This window comes from Anser brachyrhynchus (assembly GCF_964034855.1).
Source record: "Anser brachyrhynchus genome assembly, chromosome: 18".
Classification (NCBI taxonomy): Eukaryota; Metazoa; Chordata; class Aves; order Anseriformes; family Anatidae; genus Anser; species Anser brachyrhynchus.
In genome coordinates, this window is record NC_137711.1 from 12,396,878 (window position 1) to 12,418,379 (window position 21,502).

At 46.9% G+C, this 21,502-nt stretch overlaps 1 protein-coding gene across 6 annotated transcripts in view; it reads right to left on the bottom strand.

Annotated features, from left to right (window-relative positions):
- Positions 1-3,207: 3,207 nt before the first annotated feature.
- MAP2K4 (mitogen-activated protein kinase kinase 4) overlaps positions 3,208-21,502 on the bottom strand; it is a 94,562-nt gene continuing 76,267 nt past the window's right edge. For all 6 annotated transcript variants that reach the window (XM_080560551.1, XM_080560553.1, XM_080560552.1 and 3 more), the window contains 4 exons: positions 10,306-10,383; positions 9,214-9,362; positions 5,266-5,311; positions 3,208-4,151 (listed from right to left, as the gene is read on the bottom strand). In XM_080560551.1, the coding sequence (XP_080416677.1) occupies positions 4,038-4,151; positions 5,266-5,311; positions 9,214-9,362; positions 10,306-10,383 (387 nt within the window). In that variant the 3' untranslated portion in view covers positions 3,208-4,037. The remainder of the gene's footprint in view (positions 4,152-5,265; positions 5,312-9,213; positions 9,363-10,305; positions 10,384-21,502) is intronic.

Consider the following 21,502-nt stretch of genomic DNA (forward strand, 5'->3'; position numbering starts at 1 on the left):
TCAATCAAACAACGAACAAACAAACAAGAAAACAACACTTTGATGTGATGGAACCACTGAATTTATTTAAGCTGACAGATTTCAACCACCTCAAACCTATCACATCATGTATCTCTATGTAGCAAGCCTTTCTTCAGCTCCATTGCCTGCCTTTCCTTCTCTTGACAAAATTCTCAGCCTCCAAGTGAAGGAACACTGCGAGAGCCAATGTCCTGCTGCTCCACCAGTTCGTAAGTACTTCTAGTCCTGAGTTGTGTTACGTGTGACCAACGATCCCTGCCAGTATGTTCGTGCTCTCCCTCTCACCACTCCCGCACTCCTGGTGTGGTCCCTTCCAGCCACTTTGAGCATTGCAGGCACTTGTGGATGGCCCCTCTGCCCAGACACCGTCTTCTTTCCTGGTGGAGCTGCTGGGGTCCAGTTCTTTTCACCTACCTGGATGGTTTCCAAGCCCTCCACGGCTTCCAGGCAGGAGACGCTTATCCCAGCACCAGGAGTCTTGGCAGTAGGAATTACCCAGGAATCAGTACTCTTAAATCATCTGAACATTGCAGACAGTGACAGCTCTCATCAAAATAAAATAAGCCTACAAGGCTGTGAGCATCAGCTGCTCTATCCCCAGATTGTGGGCACAGCCACCTGCCCTCCTCGCAGGGACAAGGTGTCTCAAGCCACCAGATCCTATCAGTGCTCCCAGTGCAGTAAACAGGGCTCACACTCCAAGAGCACAGAGGAGCTGCTGAATTCTCAGAAGTCTTCCAAAGAAAGAAAATATATCCAGATCTCCAGATCTTCCTATGCTTTATTTCTATTTTTTTTTTCATTTTTAATTTAGCACAAGCAGTTTCTAACCGAAGGCTGCTTTACTCCTGTACAGCTACTTCCACCTGGAGGGAGGGCCTGGAAATCAAGTATTTCAACAGCTTTAAATGCCTCTTCCCATTTATGTCTGACCTTACAAAATGAAAATAACAAGGTCATGGTCGCATCCTAGTTTTATTACAACTGACCTGCAGGCAAAAGGATAGTCTATTACATAAACACTCTGATCCATGTATAATATCTTAAATAGAGGAGGAAGTCCAACCAGGATACCGGATAAAATACTCTGAAGCTCTCTGAAGCGGTTATGTTCCTGAGCTCCATTTTACAGACAATAAGGCAACATCCCTGCACATCAGCTTTTTGATAATTTTTTATACATTTTTTTCTATGGTACAAGAAAAAAAAATAACCAGAGTTCACAATGTACAGTTCTTACACTATTTTCACAGCTTCTGAACACTATACACCTTTTTTTTTTTTAATAAAGATACATCTTAATAAATGGTGCACCCTTAATAGTTCATAATAATTTTTTTAATACACCAGACCTGTCCTGTACAGCCATCCATGCCACAGCACATTCCAAACCTGACTCTGGCACCTGCAGCTCAAAGCTTCATGTCTCCATTTCCCGTCCATCGAAAGCAAACCAGTCATGCTGCTGAAAATGAGCATGGGATGGGGTCAGCAGCAGAGAACAGACCCCGGCCACGCTGAGTGAGCGTAAAAAGATAGCTGCTTGCTTTGGAGAGAAACAGATCTTTTGGGAGGGGTCATCTCAGTGAACATCGAGGAGATGTGAAACAGCCGTTAATGGCTGAAAGATTTGAACAGGAGCAGAGCACCTCTGAATGTGTCTGTCTTGACTCGATCTACATCTCTGTAGTCCCCTGGCCAGCACCTTGTGAAACTCAGTCATGCCTGAGATCCCCATTAGAGGTGGCTGAAGGCCAGTGAGATGAACCACAGCTGTGGGAACCTGCCAAGCCTGAGGAAAACTGAGTTTTGTGAGACTAGAGGGCTGGGGGGAGAATTACTGCTTTAGATATGCTACGTATCTATCCTGTTCAACTAATACTTCGCGTGATTAATCGGAGCTGTTGGGAATGACTAGTAACTTCAGAAAATTCTGATTTTTCTGTCTTGGGTAGACGTTAGTGGCCATCCCACTCGGTGCACAACCCTGCAGGAACACAGTCCAGGAAGGGCCTGGGGACCACAGCTCCCTGCCTAGTAGGGCGGCAGCTGAAGGGCCCTCTGTGTCCTGGGGGATCACATCGGCACCAGCCTGTGGTGCCAGAAGGACCGGCTCCAACAGCCAAGCGGGAGATGCACAGTGCTGCAAGCCTTAGGCAGCGGTGTCCCTTCAGTGGCTGAAGAAATACCAGGTCTCCAAGTATGGCCTTGGCGCTCTCCTTTCCCAGCTGAGGAGCTGGGCAGGGATGTGCTGATCCCCAGTGCTCTTGTAGCAGCCCAGTTTGTACTTGGTATTGGTTTGAACTGGGAAGCCCCTTCCAGGGAAATCCCGCCAGTACCACTCGCTGCATGTTCACTCCCACTGCATCTCTAAACCTCCTCATCCTGGGTGTGGTTTTGCCACAGAGCTGTGAGTGGGTTGCTCTCACTTTGACAAAATCATACCAAGTGCCTAAATTAGTCAATTCAAATGGAAATCACAGACCACACAGGCTCCAATTTATCCCTGGTATGCTACGAAATGTCTGAAAACTGCAATGTTGTGGGGGAAATAAAAAGTTTTCAGAAAAAAATAATCTCAGAAAAAGATGTCAAATGAAAAACAAGAAGAGAGAGAGAGAGACTGATCTGCTGTGTGCTCAGCAGTCAGCCAGAAGGTCACACCTTGCCTGGCCTAGCAGGGTCAGCTAAAACCCCGGGTGTTAGTTGCTCCTCCATCTCCACTACCTTGCACTAACCAGTCTTAGCAAGGTTCACTCTAGGTTCAATAACAAGAGCTACTGAGAGTAACAGAAGGTTACATATGCCCAGAAGAAGGTGAACAAGATCTCCAACCAGCTAAGCAAAGCACCACATTTGCAGTAGCGTGATGGGCACAGAGCCCAGTGTGGCAGGAGAGCATCCCCACCATCCTGCTTGCAGTGGTGAGAAGGAACCACCGAGGTTTGATTTTGTTAGGGACAATAGGCTGGAAAGTGGCAGTGCTGCTGGGCTGGGCTTAGGGTCAGTGAAAAGGTGCTAGCATCAGGGTTGGGGACAGTGAAGAGCATGAGAAACAGGCTAGAAATCACATTCATTTGTGGCTCACTAAAACAGCTGCAGACTTTGTGAACGGCACTCGTTGAAATCAAAGCAAAGCTAGCTGGTGGTGAGTACTGTGCAGCTATAAATCAGGTCACAAGCAGGTTATAATTCAATTGAGTAGTTTAATAATTCTTTAGGTCTTATCTTACCAGGTAACAATTTACAGGACACCTAGTTAAGAGTGAAGAGTGGCTGGCTTGGTAAAAGGAGAAAGAATACATTATGTCCCATCTCTGAATAGTTTAATGTTAGCCTCTTTCAATGCAACTTATTTTTGGTAAAGACATATTCACTATATTTAACATGATCTCTCTTTAACAGGAAGGTCAGCTGAGCACACTGTCCCCAGAAAGTACACAGCGACTGTAAAGCAACAGAATTTCATAGCAGTAAATCTATTGCACTTTGTGAAGAATAAAATTCTCCTTTGCCTTTCTAGCTCCAGAAGGCAAAGTATCTTGTTGGCTAAGCAAGTTCTTCTCCCTCCAGGCAAAGTCTCTTAATGTTCAGACAGACAACGCCTAACTTTTGTTTGTTTGCTTTTTATTATTACTTGAAACAACAATTGGAAGAGTTTGAGAGAAAAATCTTTCCAGTAGCTGCTGAGAAGTCTCCAAGTTTTGAGTCTAGAAATGAATTTTAGGTGCTATCCAATCACGGTCAACAAATAAATGTACTTATTTCCACATTTCATGAATATGTCCACAAAAGAGCAGATGAGGTCTCTCTTTGACCAACACTAACACTGTGTGATCAGGTATTACAGGGATGCACTTATATGTGACAACATTATACAGACAGGATGGAAATAACACCAATATTATTGCACATGGTGTCTGGGCGAGCATTAAAAACACTGCAATATGTGATGAAAATTCTTTACAGCTTGTTTTCTCTCAGCCCTTTTTCTAGAGTTTGATGTAGCAGCAATATCAATCGACATACATTGGAGAGCTGGGAGTTGCTGGCATTTGATCCAGGATTTTGCAAACATAGCATGCAACATCCACTGTGCGTTCCTCATACATCAGAATGAAGGGATGTTTCTGGAATCAGATAGAGAAACAACAAGGTTATACTTGCCTTTCTGACACAGGTTGGCTACCCTGGATAAAAGCTTAGTATATGGATTTGCCTTACGAGAGACCACAGGGCTTGGTGGTGACTGTAGGACACCAGGACATAGCCTGGTCCATGGCTTTTTGCATATGAAGAATCCCTCTTAAATGTGCAGTCCAGAGGTGGGATGGGACTCCATGGGACACACAGTGAAATATTTTCATGAAAGATTTCATCAGCAGCCTTTTCAGCAATGAGGAGACAGCAATGATAGGGAGACATGACTTGGGTTCAAACAGGAGATCAGTACCCAAAACCAGTTCTCCTGAACAGTGACTCTCTGGTCAGCCCAGCAGACTGTACTGGCTAGACCCAAGTGACAACAGCTGGAACATAACAACGTGGTGACTCTTTGGGCCAGGACACCAGGCAAACTTCATTCATATCATGACAATACCATCAGGGACCCAGGACACGGTTTCCCATATCCCCTGAAGGGACGCCCAGAGCTCCTTGAAGGTACATGGTTGCCAAGCATGACTTATCCAGTCCAAAAGCCCCACCAACTTTCCTGCTTCAGAGCACCTCATCACACACGGGCTCTGCTGGTGTCTTATTCCAGAGCTGCACCCTATCAGGACTCACTTTTACCAGAGCACTCCCAGCCTCATGGTGTGGCTTGTACATTGGAGGCATTTACATGTGACAGTGTGTGTCAGCAATTTGACAGGGCTCCTGAGTGCAGATGCCAGGATCTCTAGCAAAGGCAGAATTTATGGGGCACACCCAACATGCTGTTTCCCAGGCCTGAATAGTTCAGGGCTAGCTAAGTCTGGTTAGCTGATCCACTGCAACATGGCATTTCTCCTTACACTGATCTTCTAGAACAGGGGTACAGACAGCAATAATCTTGGCCATCATCACAAGCTGCACAAGCCAGACACAGTGGCATGGAGGTGGTGCTTTCCCTCAGGCTGCAGAGCTGAACGCTACCTTCATCACCTGAGAAGTTATGGAGCAACCCCAAAAGTGTGACCCAGCTCTACTGTGTGATCAGTACAACCATGACAGCTGGCATAGGCAGCCATGTTTTGCACTCACCAGAAGCTCTTTATACTTTGGCCTTTTGGACTCGTCCTTTGTAAGGCTAAAGAAAACAGAAAGAGAATTAGGAAAAAGTGGGACTGCGGAAACGTTTACAGACAATACTTGCAAATTTTTACAGCACAGAATACTGAATTCCACTGTCATGGTGGGACTCAACAGTATCCCAAACTATTCAAGTCCAGGAAACTGGTTCCTGCAAAACCCATCCTTTTCATGTTGCGAGTCATCACTGGACTTCCAACATGGGTGAAGGTGCTGGCACAAGTACAGACCCCATAGCCATCAACAAATCCCACTGGGGACAGGCCTAAGACAGCTGCAAGCTAAACTCCACCATGACTGTCATGGTCCTACCCATATGGAAATGGGTTTGACCAGCACAACCAGAAGTTTTGGGCAGCAGCAATCAGTAGGCAGCCCTGGCCTGTACTCCAGCCAGGAGGACAGCATGGCAAGGAGCAGAGGAGAGCCAGCACTGTCTGCCAGGGCACACAGGCACAACACCATCCCCTTGGCACATATGTGGGCTGGGGCAGGGGCTGTACCATGCATCAGGCAATCGGACCACTCTGCAAGGGCAAGAGAGAGCTTCCAGGCCCTCCCAGATCATCCCAAGCACTGGTGGCACGTCCCTCGCTGAGTGGGCCACAGCCGCCAGGAGAGGTGCTGTGGCTCAGCACCACTACAGCTGACAAGTCCTTCTGGCCAAGGCGATAGAGAGCCTGCCATGCTGTCCTCACTCCCCATGCTGTCCTCTGCCTCCAGTGTTTCCGTCAGTCTCGCTGTGGAGAGTGGTGGCTGCTGGTGGCCACCTTCTCCCCATACCATGGGGATGACCCACTGGCTGCCTGGCCCCAGTGCAGCACAGGGGCATGGCCAGGCTATGGTGGGGACAGCAGGTGGCAGCAAAAGCCACCAAAGCCCCTGCAGCAGCAGGGACATGGCAGGTGGACAGGAGAGGCCTGGGGGCAGGCATTGCCTGGGTGCCCTGGGGTGGACATGGCCTCTCCAAGGGCGCCAGGCCAAGGCCCAACCAAGCTCCTGCACTGGGCAGCAGGAATCCCTCTTCCATCGCTCCCTCCAGCCTGCCTCCACTGCCTCGGAGGGCCTGTGGGACCTGCTCGGAGGCAGCGGTGCCATCTGAAGGAGGTGGGTCAGCCCCATGCAGGGTCAGGCCGTGCTGCTGCTTGGCCCCGACAAGAAGACACCTGGTGACACCTGGCACCAGCAGCCTCTGCCCTCAAGGTAAGAGCTGCAGCCACCCCAAAGACAAAGGGGGGATGTAGTGTTGTACCCAGATGGAGGGGGGCGGGAGGGGGGGCATGAATACAATTCCTGACAGCTGTATTACCATCCATGGAGGCTGTGGCAGGACCTTTTTTAAAATTCAGGAGCTACTACAATGTGACCTCAAATTATTCAGAGCATTGGGTAATTATGCTGCACACTCACGTTTGGCTCTTCTCTGTCCTCTGACTGGCCTGCAGAGCTGCACAAAGGCAGAAGGTAAGAAATCCTGTGGCTGCTGCACAAACACCCTCGCTTCAAGCTTTTCCTACACAAATTCAATTCATCTTCTGACTTTTGTGAGTCTGAGGATTCAAATATGCTCCTTACAACACTTTTAAGTGCAACTAGTCAAAGCTTCAGCTCACTGTCCAGGTTTTGTTCTGAAATTTCCATGCATGCTTTCATAAAGCAAAAAAAATTTCATAAATCTTTTTTTTTTTTTTCCTAACTCAATGCAAAGCTGCAGATCTGGAATAGCCATTTGCAGCACCAGGTGCTGTACAGCTCTTCTGCTGGAACATCTGATATCCTTCCCAGTCATGCTGGACCTCAGGAGCTTGCAACGCTTCCTGCAAGTACTGTTAGCTCTGCAGCTGCCAGCATGAAACTCTGAAAAGCCAGACACGGAGCTTGGATACTTTGCAAACTCTGAAGCAGAAGATTAATTGCTGTAAACAGCTCCAGAAGGCGTGTGACTTCAGATAGGCATGTAAAGAACACAGGGAGGTGGGCTGATGGAGAAAACTGTTCTACCGAGGCATTCATAGCAATGTTGGGATGCAAAACAACTTGAAAAAAAAAATCCCAGAAACTTTCTAACATTTATCAAAAATAACATTTTCTCACTGATCTATCACAGCCAGCAGCCAGCAACACTGCACAACTCTTTCATCATCTTTCCTGACACTTGAATACACAAAAATAGAAAATTACTAGATTCACATTTGTGGGAAAATGCCCAGGAGATTTGTGCTGTCACCTAAAAGCACAGTCTTTAGGAGATTTACCTGCCTGCTAAGTAACGCCAAAGGTTATTGTTTATGGTTAACTGAATGTTATTAAGAGAAATATTTATTACATTGTTGCTATGAACACATAAGTGGTAGAAGTCAGATTATTTTCAAAATCATATTAAACAAAAAACAGAATTAGACTGAAAACTGTCCCATGCTCTATGCATTGCAGTTGTCCCAGAACAGAACGCTTTAGGAGGGGTAAATGGGCAGGAAATATGAATTGACCCAATTGGACATGTTGGCCAAACACACTGCTGCTTACCAGAGATGCCATGCAGGTTCCGCTGTTGGGTGACCTGTAGCCAAACACAACAGCACACACAGGCAGAAGAGCAAGCTCCTGGTTTTGAACACACTGTTATGATATTGCACCTCTATGGATACGTGTGTGGGGAAAAAAAACCACACTGCTGCTTGTATTGTACATGGGGAAAGCAACTTTCTAATCAAATACCACATACTTTATGACTGAAAAATGAAAACTTCTTTGCAGCAGCAAACCATTTTGATGCTTCATTTCCTGCAGACCAAAGATAACAAGGTCTTCCTACAGCCACCTGGAAACTAGAACCTGGGCTCCATTAAAATTCCTAATTCTGAACAAGAATAAAATCCAAACACAAAAAACTTTTCCATTTTGAACCTGAACCTTTCATTTCTCTAGTGGGTTGAAAATCCTGAAACAAAACCTTTTGAAAGTTAAGAGCTGTTTCACGTTGAATGTTCCTGTGTTGCAGAGCTTTGAGAAGGGCACCCCGAGCCTCAGGATGTCCAGCGCCTGGATCAGCCCAGAACAGAAGGTCCCAGCAGAAGAGCCACACAGGTCACACTGATCAATCTTCCGTGCACTTCATTATTAAATCAACAAAATTACTTTGATGACCTTTTACATTTTGATGAAAAAGTACTTAGAAAATACACAAATCAGCCCTTAACTTCAGCAGGACCATGCACACATGGCAGGCAGATGGACTGCTCCAGGTTTCTCCCGTGCAATCTCTCTACACACCCAATCCCTCAATTCAGGGCTGACTGAACTGCAGAGACCCTGCCATAAAAGCCTTTTGAGCCTTGACCTTGTCATATGATTGACAAGGGAAAAGAAGCCAACAGCCAAGCAAGCCACCTGCTGAGCAGAGCCTTGTCCTCCCAGGCAGGAAGGCTCCTGGCCTTGCTATGCAAAAGGCAGGAAAAGTACAGATCCTCAGCTCAACCACAAGACAATACTGCCAGGTTTCTCAGGCTTCTTCCTGAAGAAGGTAAAACAAAAAGGAGGTCTGTCCCAAGGCTGTGTCATAACTAACTAATGAACAGGCTGCACAGGCCAGGCCCTTTTTTCCAGTCACGCAAACCTCCCGCCAAGGGTCTTATCATGGGTTTCCTGAACACAGACTCTCATAGGTTTTTTCCTTATTCCTTCCCTGAAGAGCAACATCCAATAGTCTGCCCTTCAGACCCTACTCAGACTCACAAACCTCCCATCACCTTCCAAAGAAGTGAAATGTGAACAGTCCTCACCCTCACATTGCTACAGAAACATGAAACTAAGCTAAAAAGTGCTTGGCACGCTACATGCTAAATACCTAGCAATGACAAAACTAGCCAACTCCAAGTGCTTCAAGCAGGGAACACTTACCACAAGTTGACGAAGTTGATGAAACTTGGGGAGAATTCCCTTTCCTCTGAGTTACTCAGCTGTGGTGGGTCTCCTTTTACTACTTGTGTCAACTGGTCAAACACACTGTTCCACTTGGGGTAGGGGAATCGCCCTGTGGCAAGCTCATACTGCAAAAAGACAGCAACAGCATGGGATAGGTTACACAAAGGTAAGTTCAGGCAGTGGAAGAAAACCCAAAGTTAGACTAAGATGAGATTCTTCATGCCAGCTGCTACAGGAAGTTTAGCTGAGAGAAGGGCAGGGAACATAACACTCAAAAGCTAGTTTTGCTAACTACATTAGGAGTGTCTCCAGATTTAATTCAGGTATGCCAAACTCATGCCACTCTTCCACCGTCTATAAAATGAACCAATGCTCTTATTAAGATTTTTAAAGTAGTAAAGTAAAATCCTCCAGTTCCTTCCCAAGCTTCCTACCAACCACTACAGAAAATGGATACTGAGAAATCAAGCATTTTAAAATGCCAGCAGGGAAGATAGCCCATTCATAGAAGCTACTGACTCACTGCTTTGGCTTCCTCTTCTGCTTCACCACATTGAGAAGAGAAGATAATTTCAAATTATCAGTGTGTATATCCAGCAGCTTTGTGGTTGGCCAGAGAGGAGTAAGCAACTGGGATCCAGGATTAACTGAAATTTTCTGCACAGCCAAATAATACCAGACACCAGGGCTGTAAGAGGCTTATTTACATAGGTTGGATGCTCAGTTCTGCACCATACTCACCATCCCTTCTCACACAAGATTTTGAAGACAAAATTCATTTACAATCCGACACCTCTTCCTCACTCACATCTGTCTCTGCAAAACATAGCTGCGGCTAAATGTATCCTCAGGGGTTCAGGAGAGCCATCTGCCTTGAAGGGATTCATATTCCTTCTGAGCTAGGAGGAGCCCACTTCAATCACAAAATACAAATGCTTCACTGCAGCATAGATGGGCTTTGCTTCAAGCACGTTTGACACCGACCAACTCCATCACATCACAAAGCGCACTAAAGTTACCCAACAGGAAACTATCATGCATCAGAGGGCTTAAACCCCGCTCACTTACCAATGTAATTCCCAAGCTCCAGACATCTGAGCGGACATCATAACCTTGCCTAGAGGCACTGGGATCTATCCTTTCCGGCTGAAACAGAAAGAATTACCAGTCAAACACTGTGCCACATAGGAAGGAATGAGAAGCATCTGCAAACTTGGAAAAAATTCTAAGTTTGTCCAACCAGGCAGAGTTTGGCACATGTATAGAGACAAACTTTTTTATCACTTTCAACCCCAGCAGAGAAACATCTTATGGAATTAAACACCGATTTTATGGAGGTACAGTGTAAAAGTTTGTCTCAAACCGCAATTCAGCACAGTCCAATTTTTTTTAGTTTTCTTTCTTTTCTGCACATGGCTTGAATAATCGTTACTGTCTATTTGTTTAGTGTTGTTTAACCTCTGTATCCCTTTGAAATGTAAAGTCTTGCTTTCTCTGTTTTACAGCAAAGTCCTCCCTAGGGAATCATAAGAACTGGAATAAACATCTTCTGATCCACGAGCCCAGGGAACTGAGGTTTAAAACAATGCATTTTAAGAACAGCTCTCCTTTATGAGTTTTTGGGTATCCCTTGAAGGCAATTAAGACATCTTTACCAAGTCTTCAGACATCCAAAAAGTCTTCCCATAGAAAATGATATCAAGCTAGACATGGGTGTGCTAAGTCACCCTGGAGTGACTTATCCAGAGAGCACAACCAGCATTTTATACTTTGCATGTCATCTTCGTAAGTCAATTCTCCCTTATTTTATTAAAAATGCCAAAAAAACCGGATCTCTTTCAGTTTTAACTGTAGCAATGATAAAGAGACCTGAATCACAATAAAATAATAAATTATCAGCTGAATGAAATACTATGAAAGCCCTGGTTGCTTTGTGAGCTACTTTTTAATACGATTTCACAGCAGATGCATGCTGAAGAGTGCTATGAAATCCACAAAATCCCTTAGTGCACCCTCAACCTTCCAGTGGACCACCACATGTGCGAGAAGACTAACACATCCCCACAATACCTTCCGATCCCCAACCCCACATGGTATTTCTGTTTGCTCTATCATACTGCCAGCTCTCCTCTTTGCAGCCCACCTTACACACAGCTGCCCCAGCTTTGACTGCCTCCAAACCTTTCCCATTTCCTCAGTTACAAGGATCTCCTCCAGCAACGAAACATGGCTACACCACCACCCACACATACCCACACAGAGAAAGGAGAGGTAACTTCCAGCAAGCTGGAGTGGCTCTACATGTGTTTGTTCCTACAACCTGTCTGTTTCTACTATGACTGGGTATAGAGTATATCACCTTCCCAATACCTCTGATGTTCTATCTCATCCTTATCTCCAGCTGCAATATCCACCTTGAAATAGGCTGGCTTCAAAGGCAATGCTCTAAACATGATGTCTTTCCCACCCTCCCAGGTCTCTACTTTCCTTTGCTTTCTTATTCTTTAGTTACGTTTCTGTTTGTCTTAACCTCATATATTAGGTCTTCCCGTTCATGAGGAAATGTGGGATGGACTTTTCAGTAGTCCTGGTGGGAGGGGATGTAAATTAATAAAATTGGTCAAATGAAGTTCTCTTAAACCTACCATCAGTCCTTCATATGTTCACCTTCAAGTTCAGTCAAAGTCAATCCTATTTATATTGCAAGTAAACCCATGCACCTAACCGCTCACAACCCAGCATTCTATCTTTGCTGGATGAGTGCAGTCGTTTCATATTCGTTCCACCATATCAACAGACTACTAAATCAGCTGATACAGAATTAATAGCTAATATAAGCATCCCTTTCTTTTACAAATGGGGAACAGAAACGTAATGACAATTTCTCCAACATTTTGAAGCCAAGACAGCGGGGAATGGATTTATTTGAAAACAGAAGAAGGGGCAAGGATTTGAATGGAAAATGTGTTCCCAGTCCCTGCTGGGGAAGGGTTGATAAGCAGTGAACATTCAAGGTTTGGATGCTCTTGGATATTTCAGGAAGCTACTGGATGTTTCAGAAAGAAGTAAAACATCTCAAGGAAGAGCCAGTGGGCGTTTAGAGCATTGGCTCAGACTCAGGCTTGAGGACAAGAGGAACTCAGATTTCTACTCAGCTCAAAAGTAGTATGTGAAAATAATGTCATCTAATGGGTCTAACCAATTCAAAGTGTTCTCTGTGATTTACTTCTGTCAGTACTCCAAAACATTGACAAGAAAGACAGCAAATGGAAAATGCCAGGAGGAAGGTAGACAGAAGAATGTGGCATCAACAACAGGCCAGCATTAGATGTGGCATGGCAGGAACCTTCTGTCATGGAAGGAGTTTCTGGTGACTCTCTCATAAATCACGCCCACGGATGATGCTGTGTCTATCCCTTCCCTGTCTCAATGTAGGCAGTCAACATGATGGACCTCCAACACCCCCAACAGCCTTGTCTGCCGACAGCCTGCTCTCCAGCATGACTGCTCTCAGGGAACTCAGAAGAACAGCCTGACTCCGTCAGCTGTGAGAAATCATGTCCCAGCCCAACCACACGCCTGTTGCCATACTGCTGTGTCTGCCAGACACTAGCCCTGCTTTACCTCAGTGCAAAGCTCTCCTTGCATCCATCCCCTCCTGACAGATCCTGGTGGCATGCTTCTCCTGCCTTCTGGGTTCTAGCAGCAGGCAGGAAGACAGGCTGTGAAGCTGCTAAAACTGTCCTTTCCCTGTTCTGCAGACACGATATCAGTGCTAGCTGCGCAGCAGACTACTACAGACCACTGCCCCACAGTGAGGCAGCTCTTCAGGGGCATGGCAGCTAGCTCTGCCAGGCCATATGCATTTTGGCAACAGAATATGGATTCCCCAGCTGGCATGTGCATTCACACCATGGATATCAGAGCCATTTCACGTGAACCTTGTGACAAGAGACTGCCTCTTAAGTATCAAACACACCTCCGTGGTGCACTCACACTCAGCCCATGTGATAGATGTTGCCATGCAGGAATGGCAGTGGGACCAGTTGGTGCAGGGCCACATAAAATGATGTTGGCCAGTGATGGGACTCCTACACCACTGATCAATAGAGAATGTGATGCAGCAGCATGTGGGAGACCAAGAGCGATTCGCAAATTGAACTAACAATTCACAGTTTGTGTAGCACAATGAATTATAGGACTGCATGGAGAGCAGATATTCTGGGTTGGGAGTCAAGTAGCAAAAGGGTGTGCATTACAGGGACTGGTGAGGTAGGTGGCACTTGTGACAGTCTTTCATCAGGCTGGACCTGTTTGGGGCACTGCAGGGCACCTCTTGGCTGTGCAGAGGACAGCTTTGAGTCTGAAGCACCCACGCAGGGGCAGCCTGTTACCATGACCAAGCAGAGTACAAATGGAGCAACAGGGACTCGGCCCTAGAAAGCAGTGGCACAGTTAAAGGGAAAGCAGGATGGACCAGAATAAATCCTGTCTAAATACAGAGCAAAAAGAATCCTGGGAATTTTCCATGTAGACAACATGGGAGTAATTAACACCAACAAAGGGAGGGTCAGTATGTCACACTCCTGGGACCTGGAACAAGAACTGCAGACAAATCCAGCTCTTCATGGATGTCCTTCGAACATCAAGTGCAAGTGAGGAAAGGAAATGGCTGAGATGGAAGTCAACCACTGGATGTGCTGATGGTGTGAAGAGGCAGGGCATGAATGCATTAAACAAGGGCACAGACCGACATAGGTTTTCCCTTCATTTCAGTGTCTGCACTGAAAAAAGAGCAGAAATGGGAAGCAATGATCCTCCCCTCACTTCCAAGCCCCCAGCTAAGCAAATACATGTAATGTGAGGTTTGACAAAAGAATAAATGCACATACAACTCGCCGAAGTCTTCAGCTGTTTCGTGTTGCTGATGAGCAAAGTAGTATGTCTAGGAAAACACAATTCTTGAAGCTCAGAACTAGATTTTCACTGGTTATATAACCAAGGAATTTTATCCTAAATGCACTGCAAATTCAAAACTGCCTACACATTATTAAATTGAATGGAACATACTCTTACTTGCTACTTAAGCCAATGTGTCCCTGAAGCAAAAGAAAATAAAAGGTTACAAGGAGTGAATAACTACCAGAAGGAGCTCAAATTTTACAATACACAAAGTAGAAGAAAATCTACAGGATATAAATGTTCCCTCCCCTTCAACCACAGAAACAGATGGATGTGAGCTGGAAGCTGCCAACCTCCATTGGAAACGATCTCCTCACACACATACAGCATGCGATGAAAAAAAAAGAAATGAAGTCCAGGGACTTCCCCTGGCTTTGGTTGATGATGGGAGCAAGGTAAAGCACTGCACATCTGGAAACGGGGTTGTGCTGGCTGCAGCTTCAGAGTTATCTGTGCTAAATTCAGCTGCAAATCATACAGTGAGTTACAACCCAGGCCAATCAGAGTTAAAAGACCTCCAGCACTCTGAAAGGGACTGGATATGAGTCTTGCACACAAGAGCCATAAGCTCCCTAGCACACTAATCTGCTGCTGCGTTAACCAATATATCAAATATATATATTGATTTCAGCAACTCTCAAGACAAAAATGTCATTTTCCCTATGGTGATGACTCCATTATCATGGCTTTTTCATTTAGATGGCAGTGCCCCGCGAGGGGCTCAGCAAGTGCTTGCAGACAGGAGCATTTCTTGCTGCCCAGGCGACTCGGCTCTCAGGGCCAACTCCAAGCAGAAGCCACAGCAAGGATGGGAGCAACATTTATGAACAGCTGCCTGTAGTGTTGTGCAATAGCAATGGAAACCATCTTTAGGACCATAAATAACTAGTTTGGGAAATTCTTCTGCTATTCAGTAAAGGAAAATGCTGTCACTTTTCAGATTGCTGTATTTTTCGTGAATATTCCTACAGTGAAGAGCAACTTGTTCTTCCCTCAGGGCTAACCCCTGCATGGGCCTCTCACACACTCAACTGGAGCACGGAGTGAGGGCCAGCAGCAGTGTAACGCCACAGCCCAAGCAGGGAAGCAAGCAGCGGGCTCAAAGCAGGGCTGGCAAGGAGGCACTGACTTGCTGGGCTCTCAGACCTGCCTCTCCCGCATGCAGCTCCCCCCCCATCTGCTCGCTGAGACTTCCAAACGTTTTATTCCTGTCCATGGAGGGAGCCCCTTCCCTGCCCTCTCTACAGACTAGGCTGGGAGTTCAGAGCCTGTAAGGCTAGGAGGAGCCTGATGTCCCACCTCCCTGGGAGATGCTCACCAACAGCTCACCACCATGACCACCACCTCCTAGGAGAGAGGCAGACCTGCTCTGTAAAGTGACTGTCCTCCTTGGGACTCACCGTGTTGATTCTTGAGCAGACCAGACACAGACCTAGGGTAGGTGCTAGAGCTCCAGAAAGACACGGACTTCCAGCCACTCCTCCTGGCTATGTTACTGCTCTGCTCTGCAGGAAGTTTCGGGGGCTCTCCCTTAGGTGACACCTAATTCTGGCTGCTAAAGAGCTGAGGTGTCTGATTTCATTTGGAACTCAACTTTTATGTGCAGTAAAGCCTAATAAGCTTCCTGGATCTCCTCATAGGCATGCAAGAGCTCACAGAAGGTGACCTCAGTGCTGCAAAAGCCTTGGTCTAAGAACACAGATGTGAGTCATCCACACAAGCAGCGAGGCAACTCAGTCAAATTTTTCAGAGGTTATACCCCTCCTCCCCAGTACTAGGTGACTGATGAAAAAGCAATTAACCCTTTGTTTTCTCTGGATCTGTATCACAGAGCCGATGATTACAGGGGTCCTGCAACATCCTACACAGCAGCCTAGCCAGGATGCAGCAGAAGACAGGGCTTCCTCAGCCGGAGTGCGACATAGCAGAGCAAAGGCAACATGACAGTGATGGGTGGAACAGCTGATAGGGAAGCAGAGAACAGGCCTTCTTCTTCTGTCTTCGTTGCTGCATGGCTGTGGACAAGCAGCTTCTTCCTGCTCCACGGTTTATCTCTAGGATCCAAGTAGGAACACTAGGCTCTGGGTAAACCTTTCTATGCATCTTGATGAAAAAAACTACATAGCAGGTAAGAGTATTATCATTGTCAAAAAATACTTCAGCCAAAATATTTATCCATGCTTTAACTTTTTTTTTCAGACATTCCTTTCCAAATCCCCTCTGTTCTTTGATTTCCTGTCCCTCCCCCTCGCCCAGGTCAGCCATGAACCCTGTGGCTGCAGAGAGATTATCAGCAGAGATCAGGTTTCTAGAGAATGGCCTTTCCTCCCCTCCTATTTCCTTTACATATTTACTCTGAGAGAATGTTTCATTTAAAAACTTCTCCAGCAGCATTTTCCAGGTGGAGACGCTGGTTTCCGTTCGCATGGGATTACCATCTCCTCCCAGTTGGCTTTTCTAACAGAGTTTGAATTCCTCGATCTCAGTAGCAGGAGGATCCCAGGACAGCGAAGGACTAGTGCACAGGGGACACTCACTGGACACAGAAAGATTGGCAGGAACGTTTATGAGGCCAATGAGACCTTATTGGGCTTGACACAGTATATTCTTTATGACCATAATCATCTTGTTAAAAAAGGTAAATGTGGCTGTCATAAACTTGGACTAGTACAGTGCATTACCTGGATGGCAGCTAAACAAGCATCAATAATTTGCATTAGTAAATGGCTTAACTGATAAGTGTCCAAGAGTTTAAGAGGACCCTATTCAGTGGGAAAGACAGCATTTATAATGGGACCTCAAAGGTATCTTTCTTTGGCCTATGGCTAATGATATCGCAGAAAATACAAAATTAACGTTGCTAAATTCTTCATATTATTAAAATATTGTGTGATAAGTAAGTGCTCCTGAAGAACAAGTGTGATCTGAGCTGCTTGGTAAGCTGGGCTCTGACTGGATGCTGACTCATTCAAGCAGAAACAGAAAAAACAGCACTCTGGAGTGACAGACATAATCCTAGAAAAATGGGGAGCATGAAATCCCAGAGGAGCATCACGATTAAAGGCATGCAGCTGGGCTATGCACTAGGAACACCTGCTCTCATTGTATACTCCAGAGAGGGGACAACTGCTGGAATTTTGTTTGACTTCAGAGTCTACATTTGTAAACGGATGCAAAAAACCTGGAGGGCTTATAGCATAGACATTAACTACAATCCAATCTGCCTTAAGGACATAAACTGCTCAGTCTCTTAATCTCCTCAAAGAACAGCTTAAGAGGTGATTTCATCAGAGTCAGAAAGTACCTGCTGGGGAAAGAGGCTGTGGCAAGAAAGACTCATGAATTCTTCAGACAAAGTAGAAACAAAAGACCATGGCCATCCATTAAAACAAGGCTTGCTCATTAAAAATACTATATTACGAGTGTAGTTAACAACCAGGACCACTTCAAGCGCACTGTAGATTCTGACACCTGAAGAGGCATCTTTAAAGCAGGACAGAAACCTTTGGAGGGCTTCTTCATCTGGTGTTGTTCTGGAAGTCCACAGCCAAGTATCCCAGAGCTTGATGCAACCCTTCAATGCCATCCCCTCCACTGCTTCTAAGAACTTCACTGGATTCACAGGGTTAAGCTCTGGAGAGGCAGCAGATTTGGAGGGCTGTAAGGTACTGTTTCAGCACTGCTAAGTAATTTCATCACAGAATATCACTGAGGGACTGCTATTTTGGTGGGGATGCTTTAGAAGTCCTTGAAGTAATTAAGACTGAATTGCCATGAGCTGTTATTTTTCCAGTCTCAATGATTTACCTTTGAACATACGCAGGAAAGAAGAGGAGTCCAGCAGAAAGCAACGTGAAGATTTCTGATCCTGGAGGACACTTTAAGCAGTAGAAGAGGGAGACAAGAGGTAGTGTTCAGAGATGAAGTTACGGACATTTGAACCAGAAATCAAATTTAACAAAATGCAGATGGTCATCAGCATTGTGTGGTTGCTCAGATAGGGACAGACTGGAGTCACGACCAACTTGAGCCTTAGGATCTAGTTTGTCTCTCTAAAAGATCTCCTCCATTCAACCAGGACCTGTTGGTGTGAGTACAGGATCAAGAGGATTCCCCATGTGCATTCAGTCAGCCCAACTTCTGCTCTCACCATCCATGAAAATTTCCACCTGGAAAGCAGCACCCTCACCACTAGATCTAACCTTGATCCTTCTCATACTGTGGGAAATCAGGAGCTTTTGCACTCCACAAGTTCTGGAGTGTCTGGTACTAAACGAACAGACTTAGAGGAACAGGGATTCAAGCACTGCAGGGCTGATGCCAAGGTCACAAATGGACTTGTGCCCCCTGTCTGTGCAGCCGAGACATGGAGGACTTTGCAAGATTCAAGCTACTATTTCAGATTGCCTTCAATCTCAGAAAAATGGCCTAAATACTAAGACAAGACAGGATGAAATATATACCTCAGTCAAAAATTGAACTGAAGGCCACAGCCTGCCACAGCTCCAGGAGCTGGGGCCCTACAACCCTGGCCCATGTGCCCAACCCTGTCAATGCCCATCTGAACTGCACTCTCCGGGAAGCAATGCCAAGCCCTGCTTGCCTCTCCATGTGCCATTTTTCAGAGACAACACAGAAGAATGGTCAGTCTCTGAGGGGATGGTCTGTACCGCTCGAAGCACTGCAGACATGCAGGGTGGAGGCTGCGTGCCCAGCTCCAGCAACGCCCCGGAGCAGACACTGCCCTTGTGTCCTGCCTGCTCCACTGCCCAGGGTGACACTGCAGCAGGGAACAGGTGTAGAAAGTGAAGGCTGGACTTGGCTGTGCCCAGACCTCAGTGCCAGGGTAATCTCTGGGGTAGCCTGGTGCCGTCAAGCAGCTCTCACAGCCCCTCAGCTAGTGCCGTGCTCTCGGTAGGAAGAGGATCAGCACTGGGGTGGAGAGTCCTCCTGCACTATCCCCATGGTCCTCCTGAATAGGTTGCCTTGCCAGCCTCAACCACACAAGCAGCAAGAACCAAACAGCTCAGGGACAATGAGAGAAGCACACCTACAGAGCTGGGACCTGTGTAACCCTTCCCTTCTCCCTTCGCTGCCTCTGCCCATGCCTGACCCTGCCCTGAGGAGCCAGACCCATACCTTTCTGCAGCTTCACTGCTCCGATGATTGTGTCTTCCTAGGTGTGGCTTTGAATCAGCCTTTTCTACAGCTAAACAAGACAGTAGGGAGCTACTCTGGGGCCAGCCCAACCAGCCATGCCCCACACAGAGCAGAAGCTGTCCGCTGTTTCCAGCTGTGCTCACCAGCCAGGAACATGGACCAGATCGTCTCCTGCCTCCTCTCTGCTTGATGACGCAAGATCCACTCAGCAACCTCTGATGCCTCCCAAGGGCAATGATCTCCCAAACCTGTTTTTTAAGCACTTTCCATGTAAATCCTAGTGGCCAAAATGACCTTTTCCTCTTTAATATTCTCCTCCATGAAACTCACATCCTGGCCAAGTGATTTGCTTACACAGGTGCTAGCACATTTACCCAGGTATAAACCTGGGTAAACCAATTGCCTGTGCAGACGAGAGGCTGAAGGGTCAAGGTGGAAAGTCCTCCATGCTGTGACTCTTGCAGGACAGAGGATAAAGCATGGACGCGGGCTCAGTTCCGCAGTGGAGGCTGCTCCACACAGGCTCTGCACCGCATGATGTAAGGAGCTAAGTTTGGACAGGAGAAGTCCCACACTGGGCAAACCTCACGGACGATTTTAGCTTATGAATGAGTAAGCAGAGGCATGTTCTCAGCCGAAACCACTGAAGCATGCGGGTGACATCAGCAGCACGCGAGCTCGGAGAGCTGCGCTCAGAGCTCAGGCATCTTCCCAGACATTCGCTACGCTGCGAGCAGCAGTGTGGAACCAGCCTGCGCTGCGTGCAGAGGGACAGTGCTGCATGTCTCACAGTTTCCCTTCAAATCTGCTTTCTCAATCTTAAAAATTATGGCTAGGTGCCAAGTTTCAGATTTAAAAAAAAAAAGAAAGAAAAAAACCCAACACACAGCACAGTTCAGGAGCATCCAAAGGACTTTAGCTGCATGAAGTCAAACCAACAGGCTGCCTGTTCAGTTAAATGAATGACCAAGCCCGATGAAAACCTTGGCACTGGGTCAGGAATGGAATGCAAAGCTGAAATGCAGGCTTCTGCTTGAGCTCTGCCCAGGTGAAGGGGCTCTGCCCCAAGCTGCCCCATCCCCACAGCTTCTCCCTCCACATCCACAGGGAGGCTCGGGGAGCATGGCACAGGGACAGCTTTGTTGCCTGTCTCAGGAATTCTTCATTTTCTGTGCATGGCCAAACTCCGTACGATCCACCCGAAGGTGGGGACGCAGGCCCTCCTGGACACAGAGGCAAGCCCCAGCAGTGATGCCCACCTGTCCCACAGGAGAGTGAGGACGGCAGCACATCCTGTGCGCTGCTCTGCTGGGGCTTTGCGCTTACCATCTAACCACGCACATGCGGGACAAGCAGAAGCACGGTTGCTGGGACAAGCACTAGCACCAAGAAGGCTGCTCTGTATACCCCATGCCACACAGCTCTGTGCATGGCCATCAATTCAACAGCTTGGGAAGGGTGGGAGAAGCAACGCGGGGTGCCACCACAGCCACAGCCGGCAGAGGGCGGCTCCCAGGAGACCTGGGAAGAGGACCTGAGGGACAGAGGACATGCATGAGACAGTCATGTCTCTGTCCTGAGAGAGGTCCCAGAGAAGCAGGACAGGGCAGGACATCTGACCATACACTGGCAGGATCCTCACCTCCATAGCCCAGCTGCTTCCAGTTTTGTCTCATCACTCCCCTCTGACACAAAAATTGGGATCTCTTGAGCATCAAGAAGGTGAAAAGTAGTAATGCCCCAGACTGTCAGCTTCAGCATGGCACTTAAAGTCTCCCCTCCAGCCCTAATCAGAAGCATTATCTACAGCTGGAGACAATGCAGGGCCCACCAGGGAGGCAGGGCTACTTGACAAAATCCTCAGGCGCTGCTGCTCTGGGAACAAAGCTGAAGGACCAGACCAGAGGGGATTGATCTTGCAGCGGAGTGAAGTTGACCAAGAGCTGCTCACCACTGACAGGGCAGTCAGGCTCTCCTTTCCCACAACCACCCTTCCCAACCCTCCTTTGTGCCACCATTCAGGCTCTGCACCTTCTCAACAAGCCAACTGCATAAGAAATATTCTGTCTCCTTTCTGGTAAGGTCTGCTTTATAACTACTAACCCCTGCACTGCCTCTCCATGGCTCAGAAGAGCAATGTAGC